The sequence below is a fragment of the Talpa occidentalis genome, unplaced genomic scaffold (genome assembly GCF_014898055.3).
Source record: "Talpa occidentalis isolate TD23 unplaced genomic scaffold, MPIMG_talOcc4v2.1 talOcc4.3, whole genome shotgun sequence".
Taxonomy (NCBI): Eukaryota; Metazoa; Chordata; class Mammalia; order Eulipotyphla; family Talpidae; genus Talpa; species Talpa occidentalis.
In genome coordinates this window covers 19,767,149-19,786,069 of record NW_023603184.1, presented here as the reverse complement: position 1 = coordinate 19,786,069, position 18,921 = coordinate 19,767,149, and the positions used below count along the sequence as shown (strand labels likewise).

General features: G+C 33.8%; 1 protein-coding gene across 10 annotated transcripts in view; it reads left to right on the top strand.

Annotated features, from left to right (window-relative positions):
• The window catches only part of ANO3 (anoctamin 3), a 391,782-nt gene that overhangs the window by 276,210 nt on the left and 96,651 nt on the right, over positions 1–18,921 (top strand). For 9 of the 10 annotated variants that reach the window (XR_008553472.1, XR_008553471.1, XM_054699326.1 and 6 more), the window contains 3 exons: positions 5,189–5,347; positions 12,448–12,548; positions 16,519–16,563. Coding sequence is in view for 8 of the 10 variants with exons in the window: in XM_054699326.1 (XP_054555301.1) it covers positions 5,189–5,347; positions 12,448–12,548; positions 16,519–16,563 (305 nt within the window). In the remaining 2 variants the exon portion in view is untranslated. The remainder of the gene's footprint in view (positions 1–5,188; positions 5,348–12,447; positions 12,549–16,518; positions 16,564–18,921) is intronic. The other variant, XM_054699327.1, reaches the window with a different exon arrangement.

The window sequence follows — 18,921 nt, the reverse complement described above, 5'->3', positions numbered from 1 at the left end:
ATTTGTCTTTAATTGATTTAAGAGCTTTATTGAGATAATGTTCATATACCATATATTTCATTGTCCATTTAAAGTGTACAATTCAATGTTTTTAGTATTTGCATAGGACTATGCAAACATTACCACAATACAATTAAAAAGCATTTATTTCCTCAAAGAGAAACCCTATTCCTAGTAGCAGTTATTTTCTATTCTACCCACTCTCCCTCCAGCCCTAGGAAATGATTCAGCTATGCTCTGTATATATTTGCCTGCTATTGAATTTCATGTAAATGTAATCATATAGTGTATGGTTTTTTATGATATGCTTCTTTCACATAGTAAAATATCTTTAAAGATTATCTATGTAGTAGCTGTGTCAATTTTTAATTCCCTCTTAATACTAGATATTCTATTGTATGAATATCACCTTTTATGTATTTACTGGGTAGACATCATATTTCCTTATTTTTACTTTTATGAGTAATGATACTATACATGTTCATGCACAAGATTTTGTGTGGATATTATTTTCGTTTCTTCTCTCTAGGAATGAAATTGATGATACTGTAACCATGCTTTACACTTATGAGAAATTGCCAAATGTTTTCCAAAGCTTCCAGATCATTTCACAACATCCTCTACTCAACACTCTAGCTTACAAGGGTTGCAATTTCTCCACATACTTACTGGTACTTCTTAACTTTCATGATTACAGATATTTTAATGGATGAAAAGTATTGTCTTATTGTGGCTTTGAATTGCATTTCCTTAATGACTTTTGTTATGTTAAGAATCTTTGAGTCTATTTCTTGGCCCCTTGTAAATCTTTGCAGAAATCAAAGATTTTATTCATTTTTAATTGGGTTATTTCTGTTTTACTGTTGAATAGTATAATGTATATATGTGTATACTGTGGAATTATTACATTGTGGATTTATAGGTTATGGATATATTTATCAGATACATGGCTTTACAGTATTTTTTCCTATTCTCAGGTTTGTCTTTTCACTTTTTTGGTGGCTTTTTTTTTTAGCACAAAGTGTTTAATTTTGATAGAGTGCTATTTATTTGTTGTATTTTTTCTCTTGTCAGTTCTGTTGGTATTGTATCTAAGAAATAATTTTTTAACCCAAGGTCTCAAAATTCATTCATATATTTCAATCTAAGAATTTTATAGTTTTCATTATTACGTTTAGGTTTGTGATCCATGTAGGGTTCATTCTGGGTATGATTTAAGGTAGGGCCCCAAGTTCTTTTGTACCATTTGTTGAAAAGATCATTTTTCCACATCGAATCACCTCAGCACTGTTATTGAAAGTCAGTTTATCATAATGGTACAGGTTTATTTCTGGGTTAGACTTGATATTTCAATATAGAGTAAGGTAGAAGTCAAATTATTCATCTATAGATAGACAATTCATCTTAATCAGCATCGTTTAGTAAAGAGACCAAATTCGTTCTAATGTAATTTTATATCTACAGTTTATTTGTTATTTAGAAATTTTATGTTTTTACATTTACAAATGTTGTTTTTGTTATCCTTGTTATAGATTTCTACATCTACTCAGAGTAGCCACACTACCAACTTGCTAGCATTTTTACACATTTTTACCAGTTTTCTCTAGAAGCTAAGGTTTTACATGTTTTCCTATGAATTTTACTAGATGCATGTTTTATTTTAGCCATCATTTCTAGTTTTTTTTTTTTAAATTAAATTGCGTGAGGGTTCTGAAATTGTGTTTGCTATATTGTTTGTATCAAACCTTTATTTTCTTATGTTCTGTTTCTGAACCCTAGTGTGTGCTAGATTTTACTAAGAAGATTTTACATCTTTTCATTTTCCTCCAGCACTTTATTTAATATCACATTCTAGAGTATGTGCTTTGTATTCTCGTTGACTTGTGAAATTGGTTAACATTGAATTAGAGCAGAGACTGCTTTCTACTTTGGCATAAGAGAATCCCTTGTTTCCTATTTCCTTGTTCATGATGTTAAAGGTGCTTACTCAGGTAGGAGTAGAACAGATCTCAATTGTCATTTTTAATTTCCCCTGAAAAGTTCTTTTAGGCACTTTAGGAAGTGAAAGAAGCTAACAGACATTTAGCATTGCTTTAACCCTAGCCAGAGTTAGTTGAAAACCCAAGAAATCTTAGCAAACATCCACTTGGAGAAATATTGAAGGAAAAGAAAAGTCTCTTGGAAGGTGGAAGCTACAAGGACACTTGTTACACCATCCCACCATGCTGGGGGAATTGGACAACAGAAGAAGTCTGTTGTCTAAAGTCACATCAGCAGCGATAAAACCACGAGTAAAATCCAGATCCCCTTTCATATCCTTCTCTTTTCCTTTCTTATTTCCTGTGTTGTGACATTTTCTAAACCAATCTATTATCCCCCCACTTCTCCTATGTTGGAATGAGTGAATGAGACCATAAGCCTTCCCTCATAGTCTATAATATTTCTTTATTTTTATAATTTATTTATATTTTACTTCATTGTTCATTTTTTAACAATGTTTGCTTTTTCCTCTCAGATATAGTCCCCACGAAATTCCTACCACCAGTTCACCTGTGCACCATCACCTTGTGTTCCTCCCCTCCCCAGTTTTGATCCCTCTCCCTTCCCTATAGAATGTCTCTGATTTATAGTTGCCTGTTAATTTTGTTTTATTTATTGTTAATTTTTCCTGATCCCTTATTTGGTTCCCCTGTATTCCTCCGATATGTAAAACCATCCAATATTTTTCTTTTTCCTTCTGCCTTATTTTACTAAACATAATCCCTTCTAGCTCCATCTATGTTATTTCTTTTTTTAACTCAACCTTTCAACTTTAAACCAGGTCTTCATTTTTTTCTAATTCATAAGCCCTTCTGGGACATACTGACTCTAGGATAATCTAAGGGATCTCTGCCTAGAGGTTTTCACACTTTGCATAATCCTGTACCCTGTGACTTATATTTTAACCATGGGCTAAGGCAAAGCTGGTAAGATGTCAAGTTTGTGGTTATATTACATTATATAAGAATCTGGATTCCTGACAGACTCACTTTGGAAACTCTGTTTTGATGACATAAATAGCTATGCTGGGAATGCCCACATGTCAAGGAACTATGAAGCTTCTAGGAACCCACAGTGGTCTACAACCATAGCTATTATGACAAGATCAGGCACGTTTAGGGTAGCATGTCCATAAAAACCAACCAACAGTCTTTAAAAAGTGAAACACTAATATTTTAGCCCCAAGGAAATGAATTCTGCCAAGAACTTGAGTTATCTTAGAATGGATTCTCCCTAGATAAGAGTATAGCTCTGCAGACCCCTCAACTGCAGTTTTGCAGGGCCCCTAAACAAGGGCCCCACCTAAGCCATATCCCAAGTCTTGATGCACATAGATGCAAGATATTATGCCTGCATTGCTTTAAGATCCCAAATTTGTGTTAAGCATTTTATGCAGCAGTAAAATGCAAAATTTTTGGTACACCATGAGTTGGCCAAAGTGAAAATTTCTTAATCTAAAATACTACACCATTAGGTACTTGTCAGCAGGACAGTGTAAATATAATCCAATAATATGCTCTGCCTGACGGACAAAAACAGATTTAAGAAAGTAAGTAAATTATTTTTTATAGCTCACAAGCATTCATACATTTACTGAGTGTATGTGTAAGTTGAATAATAGAATGTTAAAATGAACAAAAGACAATCGCACACAGTAAGTTCTCAAGATTTAATCTGTATAGTCGTGTTCCATGAATTCTTATATGAGATACCAGAAACTGGATCAGAGCCTGTACATGACACACTTCATTCTCAGTCAAGATCAGCATTCTGCTGAAGTTTAAAATAAGCGTTCTCTACAAATCAACAGTTTTTCTCCTACATAGCAATGCATGCACATGTGTACCTCAAGATACACATGACTCATTATTATACATTTATTTGTTTGTCAAGAGTAGAAACACCCTGAATATGCATTTTTAGTGGAAGGCATAAATAAGTTTTAGTTTCATTCATATAATAAAATATTACTACAGTGAAATAAACTAAAATTTAGAGGAGAATTAGGAGTGTGCTTCACATCTATACTGTTACCTGAAAGAATCCAGATACAAAACATTTTTTATCATATGCTTGCATTTACCTAAAATTTGAAAACAAAACTAAAATATAGTGCTTAAGGATGTATCCTTTGGTGACAAAACTGAGGAAAAGCATAACGTAGTACTATCCATGATAGAATTGTGACTACCTTGGGAGCAAGGTTCATCAAAGGCAACATATATGAGAGCATGCAAGGAGAGCTCACCAGAGAAAGTGAAATTCTGTTTCTTGACATGGATGGAGGTTATGTAGGTGTTTATCTTATAATTAAGCTGTTGCACTTGGAGTCAGACAAAATTGAATTCAAGTCCTGGCTCTTCAGTGATGTTGGTCAATATAAGGTAAAACAGTCACTACTGCTGTCCAAGGAGGCCATCAAGAAAAGCTGTTGATGACTAAAAGTCATTTTATTAAAATTATAGCAAATAAAAATACCATCTGGATAGAGAATATTAGTTGTGTATCAGAAGGGTTAAGTTATACAAGAGTTTTCAAAGGTATCTAGGGCCCTAGGATAGAGGCTATAAAAAATTAGCCTAAGTGGGTGGTCTTTTTCTATCCTGGGACTATTTCTTAGAGCAAGTAGCTCAGGGATTACTGTTTAGATTAGTGGTTTCATACATAGGCTTAGGAAACTGATGTTTGGTCTGAGTAGTAGTATTAATACAGGATATTATGTTTGTTTCCCTTCTTGGTATTTGTATGATTTAAACCTTAGTTGTTTTTAACTTTGAAATGTAAGTTATGAGTATTGAAACATATAAGTCACTGTATATGAGCTTGATTTTGAGTAGATATTCAACCAATATTAGCTGATGTTATTTTTACAGGGTCTTATTAAATAAAACATATGCATTCTGATGCCAGCATCAGAGAACCCAGGTTCTGGGGCCAGAATGCCTATTTCAAATCCTGGAAAATCACTGGCCGAATTGTCTCCTTATAGTAGGTTGCAAACTTTCTTTCATATTTCTACCACCTCATAATTGGGATGTAAAAATTGTATCTTTCAATATTGGATGGCCAGTATCTGCATGGAAGTGATTGAAATGTAAATGTATATTTATCTGACTCACGCTGTTAACAAACATTGCTTTATTTTCAGAATGACATGAATTATATAGCATCCAGCGGACTTCTATTTAAAGATGGCAAAAAGCGGATTGATTACATTCTGGTTTATAGAAAGTCAAATATACAATATGACAAAAGAAACACATTTGAAAAGAACCTCAGAGCAGAAGGCTTGATGTTGGAAAAAGAGGTGGGTACTTTAATGTTATATATGACATGAAATGCTAGAAGAGATATAATCACCATATTTTACTATGGAAAGTATGTATAACATGACTTTTTAAATACAGTCATTTTATACATATGTATAGAACCATTTAAATATGTTCTTTTTTCACTATAAATTTCTGTAAATTTTAATACTTTCAAAGGGCATAACTATTTTTTCCAATTTTAAATATTAAAGAAGGAATGATTATAACTCTGTACAGTACAAAAACCTTTGAAAAGAAAAACCATGTGTTGAAAGAAAAGTTTGCCAAATTCTTAATGCCTGTATTATAATATTGGAACCATGAATGATTTTCTTCCCAGTCTTATTTCAAACTTTTATTTATTTTTTTAATACTTGACTTTATACAACCATTTTAGGATGACAGCAAAATGGAGAATAAGGTACAGCAATATCCTACCTACCACCTTTCCCATTATCATTATCCCCTACTAAGAGTCGTACATTTGTTGCGAATGGTGCACCTACATTGAGATATCATCATCCAGAATCCATAGATGACCATTAGGGTTCATTTAAATTGTACCAAGAATGTATTAATCCAAAAAATTTAAAACAACTCCTTAGAAATAAAAAAAAATACAATTAATCTAAAAAAGAGAAAAGATCTCTCTGTTTCTATCCACTGAAAGAGATTGTAGAGAAATGTTATAATTTCTCCCTTAAATATTTGTTAGAAATCCTTGGTGTACTCATCTGGGCCTCATCTTTCTGTTTTAAAAAGGTTATTAATTACTAATTCAATTTATTTAATTGATGTAGGTCTGTTCACATAATGTGTTTCATTTCATGTGAATTTAGGCAGGTTGTGTCTCAAGGAATCTGTTCATCTAGGTGATCAAATGTCTGGGTATAGTAATCTCTTTTTTTTAAAGATTTATTTATTTATTTATACAAGCACTGGGTACAGTCAGAAGCACAGGAGGGTGAGAGAATTCACCAGAGCCAGAGCAGGGAGCAGAACAGGCAGAAGAAGCGAAGTACACTGCTGAGGGGAGCAGCGGGCGGCAGGAGAGGTCTGCGCGCCATGTGGAACCCTCGCCGGTAGCCAGGGATAGAACCAGCGCTGCAGAGGCTGCGGGCAGCTTCGCAGCCCAGTACTCAACCGCTGCGCCACCAGGGGAGGACCAGTAATCTCTTATTAGTCTTTTAAATTCCATGGGATCTGTGGTAATCTCCCTTTTTCATTTCTGATATCAGTGAATCTGTCCTCTATTTTTCTTATTTGACATCTTATTAGTAATTTATTGATCTTTCTAGAGAGCAATCTTTTGATTCCACTAATTTTTATCTATTTGCTGTTATCTGTTGATTTACTGTTTTCTCTATCGATTCACTAATTCCATTGATTTTATTTATTAATTGATGTTCTTGTTTTTTTCTTCTGTTGGCTTTGATTTAATTTGCACTGTTTTTCTAGTTTCCTAAAGTAGAAACATAGATTATCAGATTAAGATCTTTCTAAATATGCACTCAGTGTTATAAATTGACCTTTTAGCGCTAATTTCAGTATTATAACCTATGCCTTTTTTCAGCCTTTCCAAAATTAAGAGAAGAAAATAAGTGCTTAAGGAACCACTACATGACTACTGATGGTATCTAGCTCGTTTTCAAAAGAATGGGACAATGTCAAAAAAAAAAAAAAAAAAAAAAAAAAAAAAACTGTGGCGATTTAGTTGCTTAAATGTCCAGACAGTTTGCTAAAAGACATCTCCTGGGACTAGTTTTCTCAGGAAAACTTATTAGGAAATGCCACATTACAACTTGGAATGGCCCTGGAACATCAAATCAAAATTCTTTTAATGTGTATAAAATAGCAAACACACAAATCCTTGACTTTTTTTTAAAGTTTATTTACACACTATTTATTGCTGCAGTGGACAGGTGGCAATCTGATCTCTATTTCTGTGGACTCTTAATTTTGTTTCTTTTTTTATGCCTCTTCTGTGTTTTAGCCTAGGAGATCCATATCTCTGGGGACTAATTTGATCAAGAAATATTTTTGTAAAAAAAAAAATCTTATGAAATTAGTCTTGCAATAGACTTTTGTTCATGTGATTTTTCCATAGTACAAACACAATCAATCACTTCCTCATCTGTTCCCAGAGCAGTTTATATATATATATACAGTCTATAATAATACTGGTAGTTATACTCACATATCTCCAACTGTTTAATCTTTCAGCAAATAATTTTGACAGGTATTGTGCAAGCTGTTGGGAATCCAGTGACTAAAGTAGACCACATTCATGTCTTTAATGAACTTACAGTCTGTAGGAGTGAGTTGTGAAAAGTGTATAGTTGTAAAAGAGGTTTGACTTGGCTCAGTCTCCACCTAGTTTTCTTGGCAGGAAGTCTAGATTCTTTTTTGAGTCTTTCTCTCCCTGTTCCTTCAGTTTTTTCCCCCAAGAATAATACTTGGTGTTATTCACTTCTTTATGGGTTTCTGTTCTACTTTTATGGGAAAGTCCATTCATTCATGAGCTCTCATTTTTCAGTAACTGCCAAAATATGTTTTTGCATTTTTTGGTGTAAAGTAGCTATCAGCAGTAGGGTGTCCATAGGTCTGATGTTTAATGGCAGAAAGGTTTTTCATTCTGGGTTCCACAGTCACACCTCTTTTAGTTCACACTCACATGCTTTGGAGTTAGTCCCCTGGTTTCAGTTAGCACCAAGACAGCAAGCCAGGAGGTTTATTCAGCTCAAATGCACAGTCACTGGAATTATCCATTCCCACACACTGTTCAGTCATTAAGTTGAACACAAGTTACCAGTCTCTTCTTCCTCTTTCCTTCTATTTACTTCCCCATTGAGGTAACAAAAAGAGTTGTCTATTCCATTCCAGTTCCTCAAAACAGATGATGTTAATTTTAAAACAGAGTTGGTAATTTGTATATCTTCCCTCCTAAGAGGTCCTAGATGCCTTATGAAAATTGATTCCAAATTCTTTAAGCTTACTCAAGCAAGGGAAAATGCAAATTAAAAAAAAAAATCTTATTTTACTCTTTCCACTTGAACTTTACTTGCTGAACTAAGACTGTCTTAAGTGACTTTGAAAAATAAAGATACTCTGATCCAAGGTGACTTTCAATTTTCACTATTGATAGGATGTCTAAAATACTTTCTTGTGAGGATATCCTTTATAATTTCAAACTGCATTTAGTGACCTAAAATAAAAATAAATGGAGCTAGTATGCCTTTTAACAAGGGCAGTGATCTAGTCCAGAGGGTAAAGGAAGACCAGAGGATTTAAGTGAGTTTAAAGAAATGAACTTTGAATTGAGGTTATAAAAATAAAAGGGGGCCTCCCTGGTGGCGCAAGGGATTGGACAGTCAAAGAGGGAGGGTGCAGGGCAGGAGCACAGTGGGGAGGGGGCACAATGGACTATGGGTGGAGCATTATGGGTATTTTGATGGCGAATGTGAGGTAACAACATTGTAAACCAGTGTTACCTCAAATAAAAAAATAAAATAATAAAAATGTATTACTTAATTTAAAGATCCTTCAGAATGGGCAGGGGAAGACACAGTACATGTTTAGAATATCAAGTGAATTATCAAGATTCCTAAATTATATTTTCAAGTTAATTTTCTATAATTTTTTATTTTTCTTGTCAAAGGTACTTTCACAAAAAGGGATACCTTTACTTATGTTCTTAATTCTATGATTAATGATTTTAATTGTTTAAATGATTGAGTTAATTATGACTAGATTAGTGTATAAATTCAAACTACTACAAATGCAGTTTATGTGAACAAAAACATCTTTCTATAATAAGCATTCTATCAATTATATCATAACAAAATATTGCCTTATGGTTTCATGTCACAATTTCTTAATAGTTTGTATTGGTCTTCTATTGCTGTTTAACAAAGTACCACACATATGAATAGATGATCTATATAGGTGCTTGTTATCTAACCACATTGCCAAAAAGTATCAGCAACTTGTCTTTATGTTAGATGTAACGTTATGAGCTACCACAGTCTTATTTTTCTTTATTTTCCACCACCAACTTGCTGAGTGACTTTGTAAAAAACATAATTTTAAGCTCCCTCTGCTCACAAGAGTGATTGTTTTACCTCTTGAGAATTTTGGACAGAATAATTAAATAATAATGCGAAGTGTGAAGGTGGTAGGTGTTTTGTTCCTTCGGAACATTTCTGCCTTCATTAGAGCTAAACAGAATAGTGCCAGATTGGGAGCTTTTGATTCCAAGGGAGAAGGTAATCCTTTTCCCTGCCAACACCATCCCTCCACCAAACCCCTACTCACTAGCTGTAAGAAAATGAAACTACTTCTGATATTTTTTATAAGAGAAGTATAACAAAAGAGTAATTAAGCTGAGGAAGTTATAAAAGATGAGCGTTCATGCTGCTTGAAAAAGATCTATATATATATTTAAAGTTAAGACATTGCAGAATTAGAAATGTTCTAGCTTTATGTGCACTTAGTTTGACATTTCACTCATTGATATAGAGTTAATGCAGAAACATCCTTCTAAAGTATGCTCTTTATTTCAGTGTATTAGTTTATTTCACATGTTAGAGGTTGACAGGGATGAATTAATAATCAGTTTTAAGCTAGCTATTCATGATGATAATGACCTCATCCAGAATAATTCTGGCTTATTTTCTTTATTTTATACATCATCTCTTGCTCATTTATAAATTTCATAGAAAGTATACTCCAAGTAAGTTACTTCATTTGTCTGTTCAACAAATGCTTAGTGTGATTGCTGTGTGTCTAGCATAGAACTAGGGACTTGGTATGAGTAAATGAACAAAACAAAGATCCTCATGGCACTTATATGAATAAATAACCTCATTCATAGCATGATAATAAATACAACGGGGAAAAAGAACAAAGTAAGAAGGGGAGTAGTAGCAAAATTATGGAAGTAGTGAGTAAGAGGGAGAGAGGTAAAAGAAGTTAGAGAGAGATTGAGGATGAGACTATGAAAGAGCATATATAGGTCAGTGAAAAAAAAAAAAAACAAACTTTGGCTTTCATTCTGATAACCACGCTGTCTAGAGTGTAGCTATGGAGGAGGCTGAGAGGTATCAGATTCTGGCTGTACACTCTACATGGTAAAACAAATCAGCAACTGCTATCTTTAGTATTAAATCCAAGTGCTCTTGCCGTAGAGTTTAAACATTCCCAGATCTCTCCCACCATTCATACATGTACTAGTCACACCTACTTCATGCTGTTACTGTGTTCTAGCAACCAAAATTCCAAGGCCTTAGGAAAGATTGTGCTGTGAAGGAGAATGAGATATCCATTCACAGAAGACTAAGATCCAGCTCCTAGATTTTTTTTTTTGTCCCAAAATATTCCTGTTCCACAACAGTGCTCCTCACTGTCAAACATTGACAAACATTGATGCAATGTCAAGCCTCAGTGCAATTCTTATGGTGATAGATACTCAGTTTGAAATCATTCCACATGTAGAATATGTTAGTCTGGTTTAAATTCATTTTTTCTGGGTCTGGACTCATTTGTCTTCATGGAGGTCTCTTCCAGATTCTAGGAAAAATGACCACTAAATATGTTTCTTTTACTCTATTTGCATAACTTAGGAAAAAGAACCCACATCTCCTTAGGACGAAACAAAAACATACAGGCATAGGACAATTGAAATACATACAGGGCCTCCCCCGGTGGCAAAGCAGTTGAGCGCTGGGCTGCGAAGCTGCCCGCAGCCTCTGCAGTGTTGTTTCGATTCCTGGCTGCCGGTGAGGGTCCCACATGGCACACAGACCTCTCCTGCCGCACCCACTGCTCCCCTCAGCAGTGTATTTCATCAGTCTGCCTGTTCTGCTCCCTGCTCTGGCTCTGGTGAAGTCTCTCACCCTCCCGCGCTTCTGACTATACCCAGTGCTTGTATAAAATAAATAAGTAAGTCTTTAAAAATAAAGAAAGAAAGAAAAAAAGAAATACATACAGAGGAAACAAACACATCTTTCAAAGAAACTACAGTATAGTTGTATTAAAACTTATATGCAGTTTATAGTACCATAAAATAAATAGCTATCTCCTCAGTCACTTGTTTCAAGTCACTCTACTTAAACTTTTCCCCAAAGCACAGGCTGTTAGTGGCTCTATACTTGTATAACTCAAAAAGCTATTATAGAAGGTTTATGAAACAAAGGGACAAGCTATACCAAAAATGAATCAGCTTCTAACTGAAGAAAGAGAGTGAGAGAGGGGTGGGAGGGGAGAATAGTGAAACTTTGAAATTGATGATTATTTTGGCTAAAGTTTGATTTGAGATAGTGAAGATTTCAAGAAAACCTGTTATAGATTCCTTAATATATCCAGTCTTCCATAATACCCACAACCACTCTGAAGTGGAGATCATTCTATCCAGTTTTCAAGAGCAAAAACTGAGAATCAGAGGAGTTAAGTAATTTCTCCAAGGTCATGGAGCTGGTGAATGGTGGAAATAGAGTTTGTACTTGTCTTTGTGATTTCAAATACTATGTTCTTTCTACCATATTACATGATTGTTTCTAAGTGGTTAGTACTGGAGAAAGTTAAATGATACTTGGTACCTGAAAGGCAAGGTGGTGCCTAATACTGTAATTAAAAGTAGTAACCAGTACTGTAATTTCAGAAAAAAGATATTTGTTATCATTTGAAATAGGAGACCCTTGTATGGATAAGGCAGAAAAACTATAATAAAACATGAAATACTTCTTTCATTTGTCTCAGATGAGGCAGTCATTCCAATCATTGACGATATTTTTTCTTCCCTTCATGATTCCCAATTGGCTCTTGATTGTTCTGATTGGGGTTTCCAGATCTTACCAGCTATAAACATAAGACAATGCACTAACATAGATGATTATTTCTAGTATATGGTGGCATTTTACATTTTAATTAATATTTTTCTATATTAAGATGTTTTATTCATACAAATTCCATTTAGGTAAGTGGCAATGATTTTATGTGCAGGCAAGGAGACCATGTTCTTTCCTATCAAATTAAATTGTACTGTGTTATCATCCATTCTTATTTTACATAATGGTCTCTGTCCTGACATCCTTTGCAGCCAGCTGTTGCAAATCCTGATATCATGTTTATTAAAATTCACATTCCATGGGACACATTATGCAAGTATGCGGAGAGGCTGAATATCAGGATGCCATTCAGGTACTTTCAAATTTTATTTCATTCTCTTGCAATGTATAACTCTTTTTAGGAAGAAATGCTTTTCCTTCCAAAGTCTAGGTTATCTTGAAAAGATTTATCCCCCTTCTAATCTGCATGTCTAATGTGGAAAACTTTCTGGTTCCCTGGAAACTATGTTATTTCAAAGTGCACTTTCCTAGAGGGAAAGAAGAGTTATATTGAAACTTTAATTTTTAATTTCCCAAATCAATCTCACATTTTTTTTCCATCTGAATAGATAGATCTCAGGTTGTTTCTGTGGAATACATGCACTTAAAGGATATGTCACCCGCATCTATACAAATACAGTGTACACAAATCTTAGTGTATGTATGAGTCTTATAGACAGAATCAGATACCTAAATTGGTTCAAATGTATGCTTGGCTAAGGGTTTAAAAGTTCTCTAAAAATTATACTGGGCCTCCCTGGTGGTGCAGGGGGTTCAGTGCAGCGCTGTGAACCTGTCCACAGCCTCTGCAGAGCTGGTTCGATTCCCGGCCAGCCAGGGAGAGTCCCACATGGCACGGCAGACCTCTCCTGTCTCTCCCGCCGCTCCCCTCAGCAGTGTATTTCGGTCCTTCTGCCTGTTCTACTCCCTGCTCTGTCTCTGGTGAGTTCTCTCACCCTCCCGCGCCTCTGGCCTGTACCCCAGTGCTCATGTAAGTAAAATAAATCTTTAAAAAATAAAAATAAAAAATAAATATACTTAGGATGGAAGGAAAAAGTACATTTGAGAGCTTAGCAAAAAATAGTAACACCAAATTAAAAGCAAAAGAAGTTAGAGCAAAGAAAGGTCTGTTATACAAATGATAAAATAATACACCTCATAAGAAGTTTATACATTTTTTGAAACTTTGTCCTCAGAAGTTAGTAAGAGTCCATGAGATATTATTTGTATTATGATTAGTTTAATGCCTACAGGGAACTGCTTTCAATTCAGGTCATTATGCTGAACTAATCCCAAGGGTATAACTAGTAAGTAGACTTTTGAACTACTCTACATTTCTTGATTTCTGAGAAATTTTTTTCCCACTGACATATTAGTCTTTTGAAATACTTGCTTGGAACTAAATTGTAGGCTGGTAATGGGAGAACACCATCGCATATTCTATCTGATCTCTGCTTATCTGCTCTGTACAAATTCATGCTATACAAAATCATGTAAAATTAAAATGAGATTAATTGTAATCTATAAAATTAGCAAAGAACTTTATGAGTAGTAATTTTCAAACCTAGCACAGATATGGTAAATAGTTACCTTCTTTTATTTATGGTGGGAATCAAAGTTCATAAAATATTTTGAAATTCAACTTTAAAATATTTTCTGTAAGTTTTAAAACTTTTCATAGCCTCCACTATTCCAGATAATAAATGAAAAATGTACAAAACCATTCAGTGAAGTATTATTTGTAATTTTGTAAAACATATATTATCCAATATTAATATTTTTTAATTTCCTGATAAGATTTTATTTGAAAGAAAGTTCTGTTATATTCAATGAAATATGAAAACCATGTTTATACCATTTTTTCTTGTTCATGTTTTAGCTGAAAAATTCTTCTTTATGTTTCTGAAGATGTTTACCACTGCTGTATTACTGAAACTTTTGGAAACTGCCATTGAAAGTTTGTTATTTATTAATGTAAATGTGAAAAACGTGCAACATTTTTGCAAACTCTCTTAGAAAGAAATATTAGTTCCACAGATTTCTAAGAGAAAAATTTCCTATGGTCAAATATGTTTCTGAATTTCTGAGTTAAAAAGTATTTCTTTTCTTTTAGAGAAGTTTTTCTCATTCTTAGTCTTTAGAATGCAAAAGAATTACCTGGGAAACTGAAAATGAGAATTCCAGAAAGGTACACCTAGAGATTCTGGGATATGATGTTTGGAACATAATTGGATATAACCCTTCCCCCCACCCAAAGATTTTTTATTTATTTATACAAGCACTGGGTACAGTCAGAAGCACAGGAGGGTGACAGAATTCACCAGAGCGGGGATCAGAACAGGCAGACCGACGAAATACACTGCTGAGGGGAGCAGCAGTCACGGCAGGAGAGGTCTCCACACCATGTGGGACCCTCACCAGCGGCCGGGGATCGAACCGGCGCTGCAGAGGCTGCGGGCAGCTTCGCAGCCCAGCGCTCAACCGCTGCACCACCAGGGGAGGCCCTGGATATAAACCTTTTTTAACAAATATCCCAAATTATTCTGATGCAGATGGTAAAGAAATACTGTCTTGGAGACTTGAATATTTCAATAATTATTATAATTTTTTATGAATTTCGGGAGATAGTTGTACAGAGTGGCCTTTCCCTAATTTCCATCTGATGATGGAATTTTTTTTTTTTTAATCTTAATATGATGGTGTTCTGGGGAAAACAATTTAAGAAATTCTGGAATTCAGAGTTCTGTTGGAGCATCTTTCCATGTCATTTTAAATAATAGATGTAGCATTAGCCTACTCCTTAGTAACTAACTTCTCATTTATTTATAAGTGCACCTGTAATTGAGAATTACAGCTCATAATAAAAGAATTCTGTGTGAGCTTAAATAAAGTAGCAAAAATTTTCATGTGGCCATTCAGTTCCCAATTATCAACTGTTATCACACTTAAGAACATAGCTAATGTATTAAAATTAAAGTATAGAAGAATAACAAAGAACTTAAATAGAAAAACAACACATATTTCTATTTAGGACAAAATTTTTGAAGATTTATGCATATAAAACTACCCATGCTAGACCATTCCACGCATTTACTCCGTATCAAAACCAAAAATTGCATTCCACAGAGAAAAACTGCAAATCTTCCAGGAAAAAACAAAAGTAATTATAGCCTTTCCTCCAAGTTTTCTGCAAACTTATGTGTGAAAATGAATCTTGAGTATTTTTCTAAATTTTATGCTTGACTACATATAGAAAGTTTTATATACCTAAGTTGTCTAGCTATGGACTGAGCCTACATTTCTAGTTTTTATCCTACATTTCTAGTTTTTATCCCCATTTTACCACAAACTCCTTCTCTCACAAATATCTTAAACATAGCCATCTTGGAGTGGATGTATTTTTAAAACATTAAGAACAATCTTTTTTTTTTACTACAATGGGGTTAAATTTAGATCACTTTTTTATGTAGATGAAACTTCACTCAAAAATACAATAGGTTAAAAGCCAACTGGGAGCACTGTTTTACAGAAAAAAAGTGGAGTAGGTCTGCTTACCAGGAACAAGTGCTTCAGAGTCCCACCCATGTCATTGCCCTCTCTTAGCTCTATAAGCATATACACATGTGGCCAGTTGCTCTGTGAAGCACTGATTAGAAACAGTGATTGAGGTAATTATTACTTACAGTTTTGATCTGTTATTATGATAGATATACAAAAGCTTTTTTATGCAAGGTATAACATAGCAGAATTTTTACAAATGAAAAAGTAAGGGAAAAATAAAGAAAGCTCTTTACATAAACAGCATACAATTAATAAACTACAGAAGGCCGGGTAATAGGTAGAAAATGATTAGGTCATACAGGTTCATTTATGCTGCACTAAGGAGAATTGCAGTTTATCATTGACTTCATGGATTAAAGATACAATGTATAATGTTGGGAAAATGTAGTTAAAAGCAAAAAACCCATGAAACTTCTCAAAAAAACTGGAAGATAAAAACTATTTTGTTACTGAATAAGCATCAAGCGAGAATGGGATGTGAATCAGATGCAATTTGCTAAAAGATTGCAAGGAAAGAAAGAAAACTAACCCTTATGTATAGCCAAGCAGATGTATTTCACTGCAGACAATGTCTACTTCAAGATAAGCAATAACTAGTTTTTTGAGTAAACTGGAGCATATGGAAGTTGGAGTACTGAAATTCTCAGTGTGATTGAATATCATTGTTCACTGGTTCACTAATTTCATGTGCCTTTCCTCAGTAAATTTCTATTATTTTCCAGGAAAAAAAGCTATTACACTGACCGGAGGAGCAAATCAATGGGCAGGTTGGTGGGTGATGTGTAATTTGTTGATGACCAATTTGTCATTTGGAAAAAACAAAATAAAAGCAAGACATTCCATTACCCACATCAGCAGTTGTAAATTTTAGAAAGATAAATTGTATTGATTTGTCGAGAGATTTCCAAAATGACTGAAGTCAAAAGGAACAATGTTTAAAATCAGATGATCTGATTTTTCTGTATACTATCGATCGCCAGTCCTGCAATCCTTTCACATAGTGTTGTGGACAGTGGAATTTAATTGCAAATTAGACTCTTACAAGATTTCACTTGTAAAAATAGTTACAGCACCAGGATTGGTGCAAATGATGGCCCACTAGAACAACATAACAGACCCAGCCAGAGACCTTCCAGATTGTTGAACCTGAATCTCTTACTTGGCAAAGGTGATAGAGGAAAAGACTTGTATATAGCATATAGAAGAGGTTTCCAAGGCCATAGTATAGCATATTTTGCAAAACATGTTCTTTATCCACCATCTTTTGCACAAACATATTCTTTATCTACCATTTGAAACTGCCTCTTTTATTCTAGTATTGAAAACAAACTTTTCAAGAGCATCTTGTGAAAACAACATCCTATTTATTACTGCGGTGACAGGAACTGTGACAAAGGAATTAATCAAACCCCAGTCCTGAGATATAAACACTCCACCTGAATCATCTTTGTCCTATTTCACTGGAATAAATGAGCTTCCATTAATGAATGTTCAAAGAGACTTCCAACTCTTGCCTGTTTTCCTTCTTATTACAAAGAATAAATGAACACAAAATGTGAATGTCGTAGAGTATGTCCTGTTGAATAATGTTGCTGGATATTACAAGTCAGAAGGAAACACAAAAGTTAGAAGACTCAAGTAGTGTAGATACCAGACCTTTTTAAGAAAGGATTTGATAAATCTAATCTTACCAATGTAAATGACTGCATATAATTTTGAAGTGTAGAATAGGAAGATTTTGATTTATAGACTAGGAGAATGTTATCTTTTGAATATTAAATTTAGGTGTGGTAGGAAGGGTGACAAGAAAACAAAAATTGGGGTAAACTTGAATTCAAAATAAATATGAAAAGAATTAGTACTCAAATGGCTCTTTAAAATGCTCTTCAGTCAAATCACATTGCTCTGCTAGGTTAATAGGCTCTGGTTTAGATTGAGCTTTCATTATTTCCCTTGTGCATTTTTGGTCCTGGTCTATGTAGGAAATTTCTGACTTTTTTCATAATCAAGTCAATGTTACTGAAATATTATACAAATTTACAACTGCAGATTTTTCTTGTTTTCTCTGCATGTGCCTGCTTAGTGTTACATGTGTTGATAAATATCTTTAAGTTGGCTTCAGTATGCTGCTGTTGAATAAGTGACATTTCGTTACTATATAAATAGTGAGTTTTCTGATAAACAAGTATCTTTATTTTAAGGCTTGAAGAGGATAAAATCATGTATATTAAAATAACAAATGTCTATGAAATATTATTTAATTTTAGAGTTAATTGCATGTAGAATGCGTGATAAGCATATAATAAATCCTAAAGAAAGAGTTTTTAAAAGTGGAAAAGGTGTACTTTATATATGATCAGTTGTAAAAAGTGAACAAGAAAAATTCACACTATATTATATATCATAATGTTTTGTTAACCTTTATATTATTTTCTGTTTAATTTCATGAAATGAAAATTTAGTTGCCAGGTGTTCCACATAATTATTAAAGTATCTTACATTTACCAATGTAAATGACTGCATATAATTTTGAAGTGTAGAATAGGAAGATTTTGATTTATAGAATAAGAGAATGTTCTCGTTCGAATATTAAATTTAGGTGTGGTAGGAAAGGTGACAAGCGTGTTTAATAGTGCAAGTATTTCTCTTTGTTCCTTGATTTTGTGGGTGCATATGGGAAGGTAGTGAATAGGAAAGAACTTTTTAGAAAGTAAATGACATATTAAACTGAAAAAATATCATGTTATTTGCCTGACTTTAGACTTTCAGTTAGGAAATGACTGGTTTGATTTTTTTTAAAAACCTTAGCTTTAGAAAGAAAATATATATGTTGTGTGTATGTGTATGAATATCATTGTTATAAAATTATAAAACCCAATTTGTGAAATATTAAAAAGCCAGAAACAAAAATCTAATTGTGAAATTAGATTTCCCTTGTGTTTTTCCTTCTTTAAAGTGGAAATGATATATTATATGTGGTTATTTTGAACAGGAAACATTCAGAGATAAGTAATAGACAGCTGATTATCCAGTTTTTGAAGGTCATCATTTCTGCAGGCAGGTGGACAGGAAATGGCTATAGTTCTTTTTCTGCAGTTCATCATTTGTTTACAAAGAACTTTTCA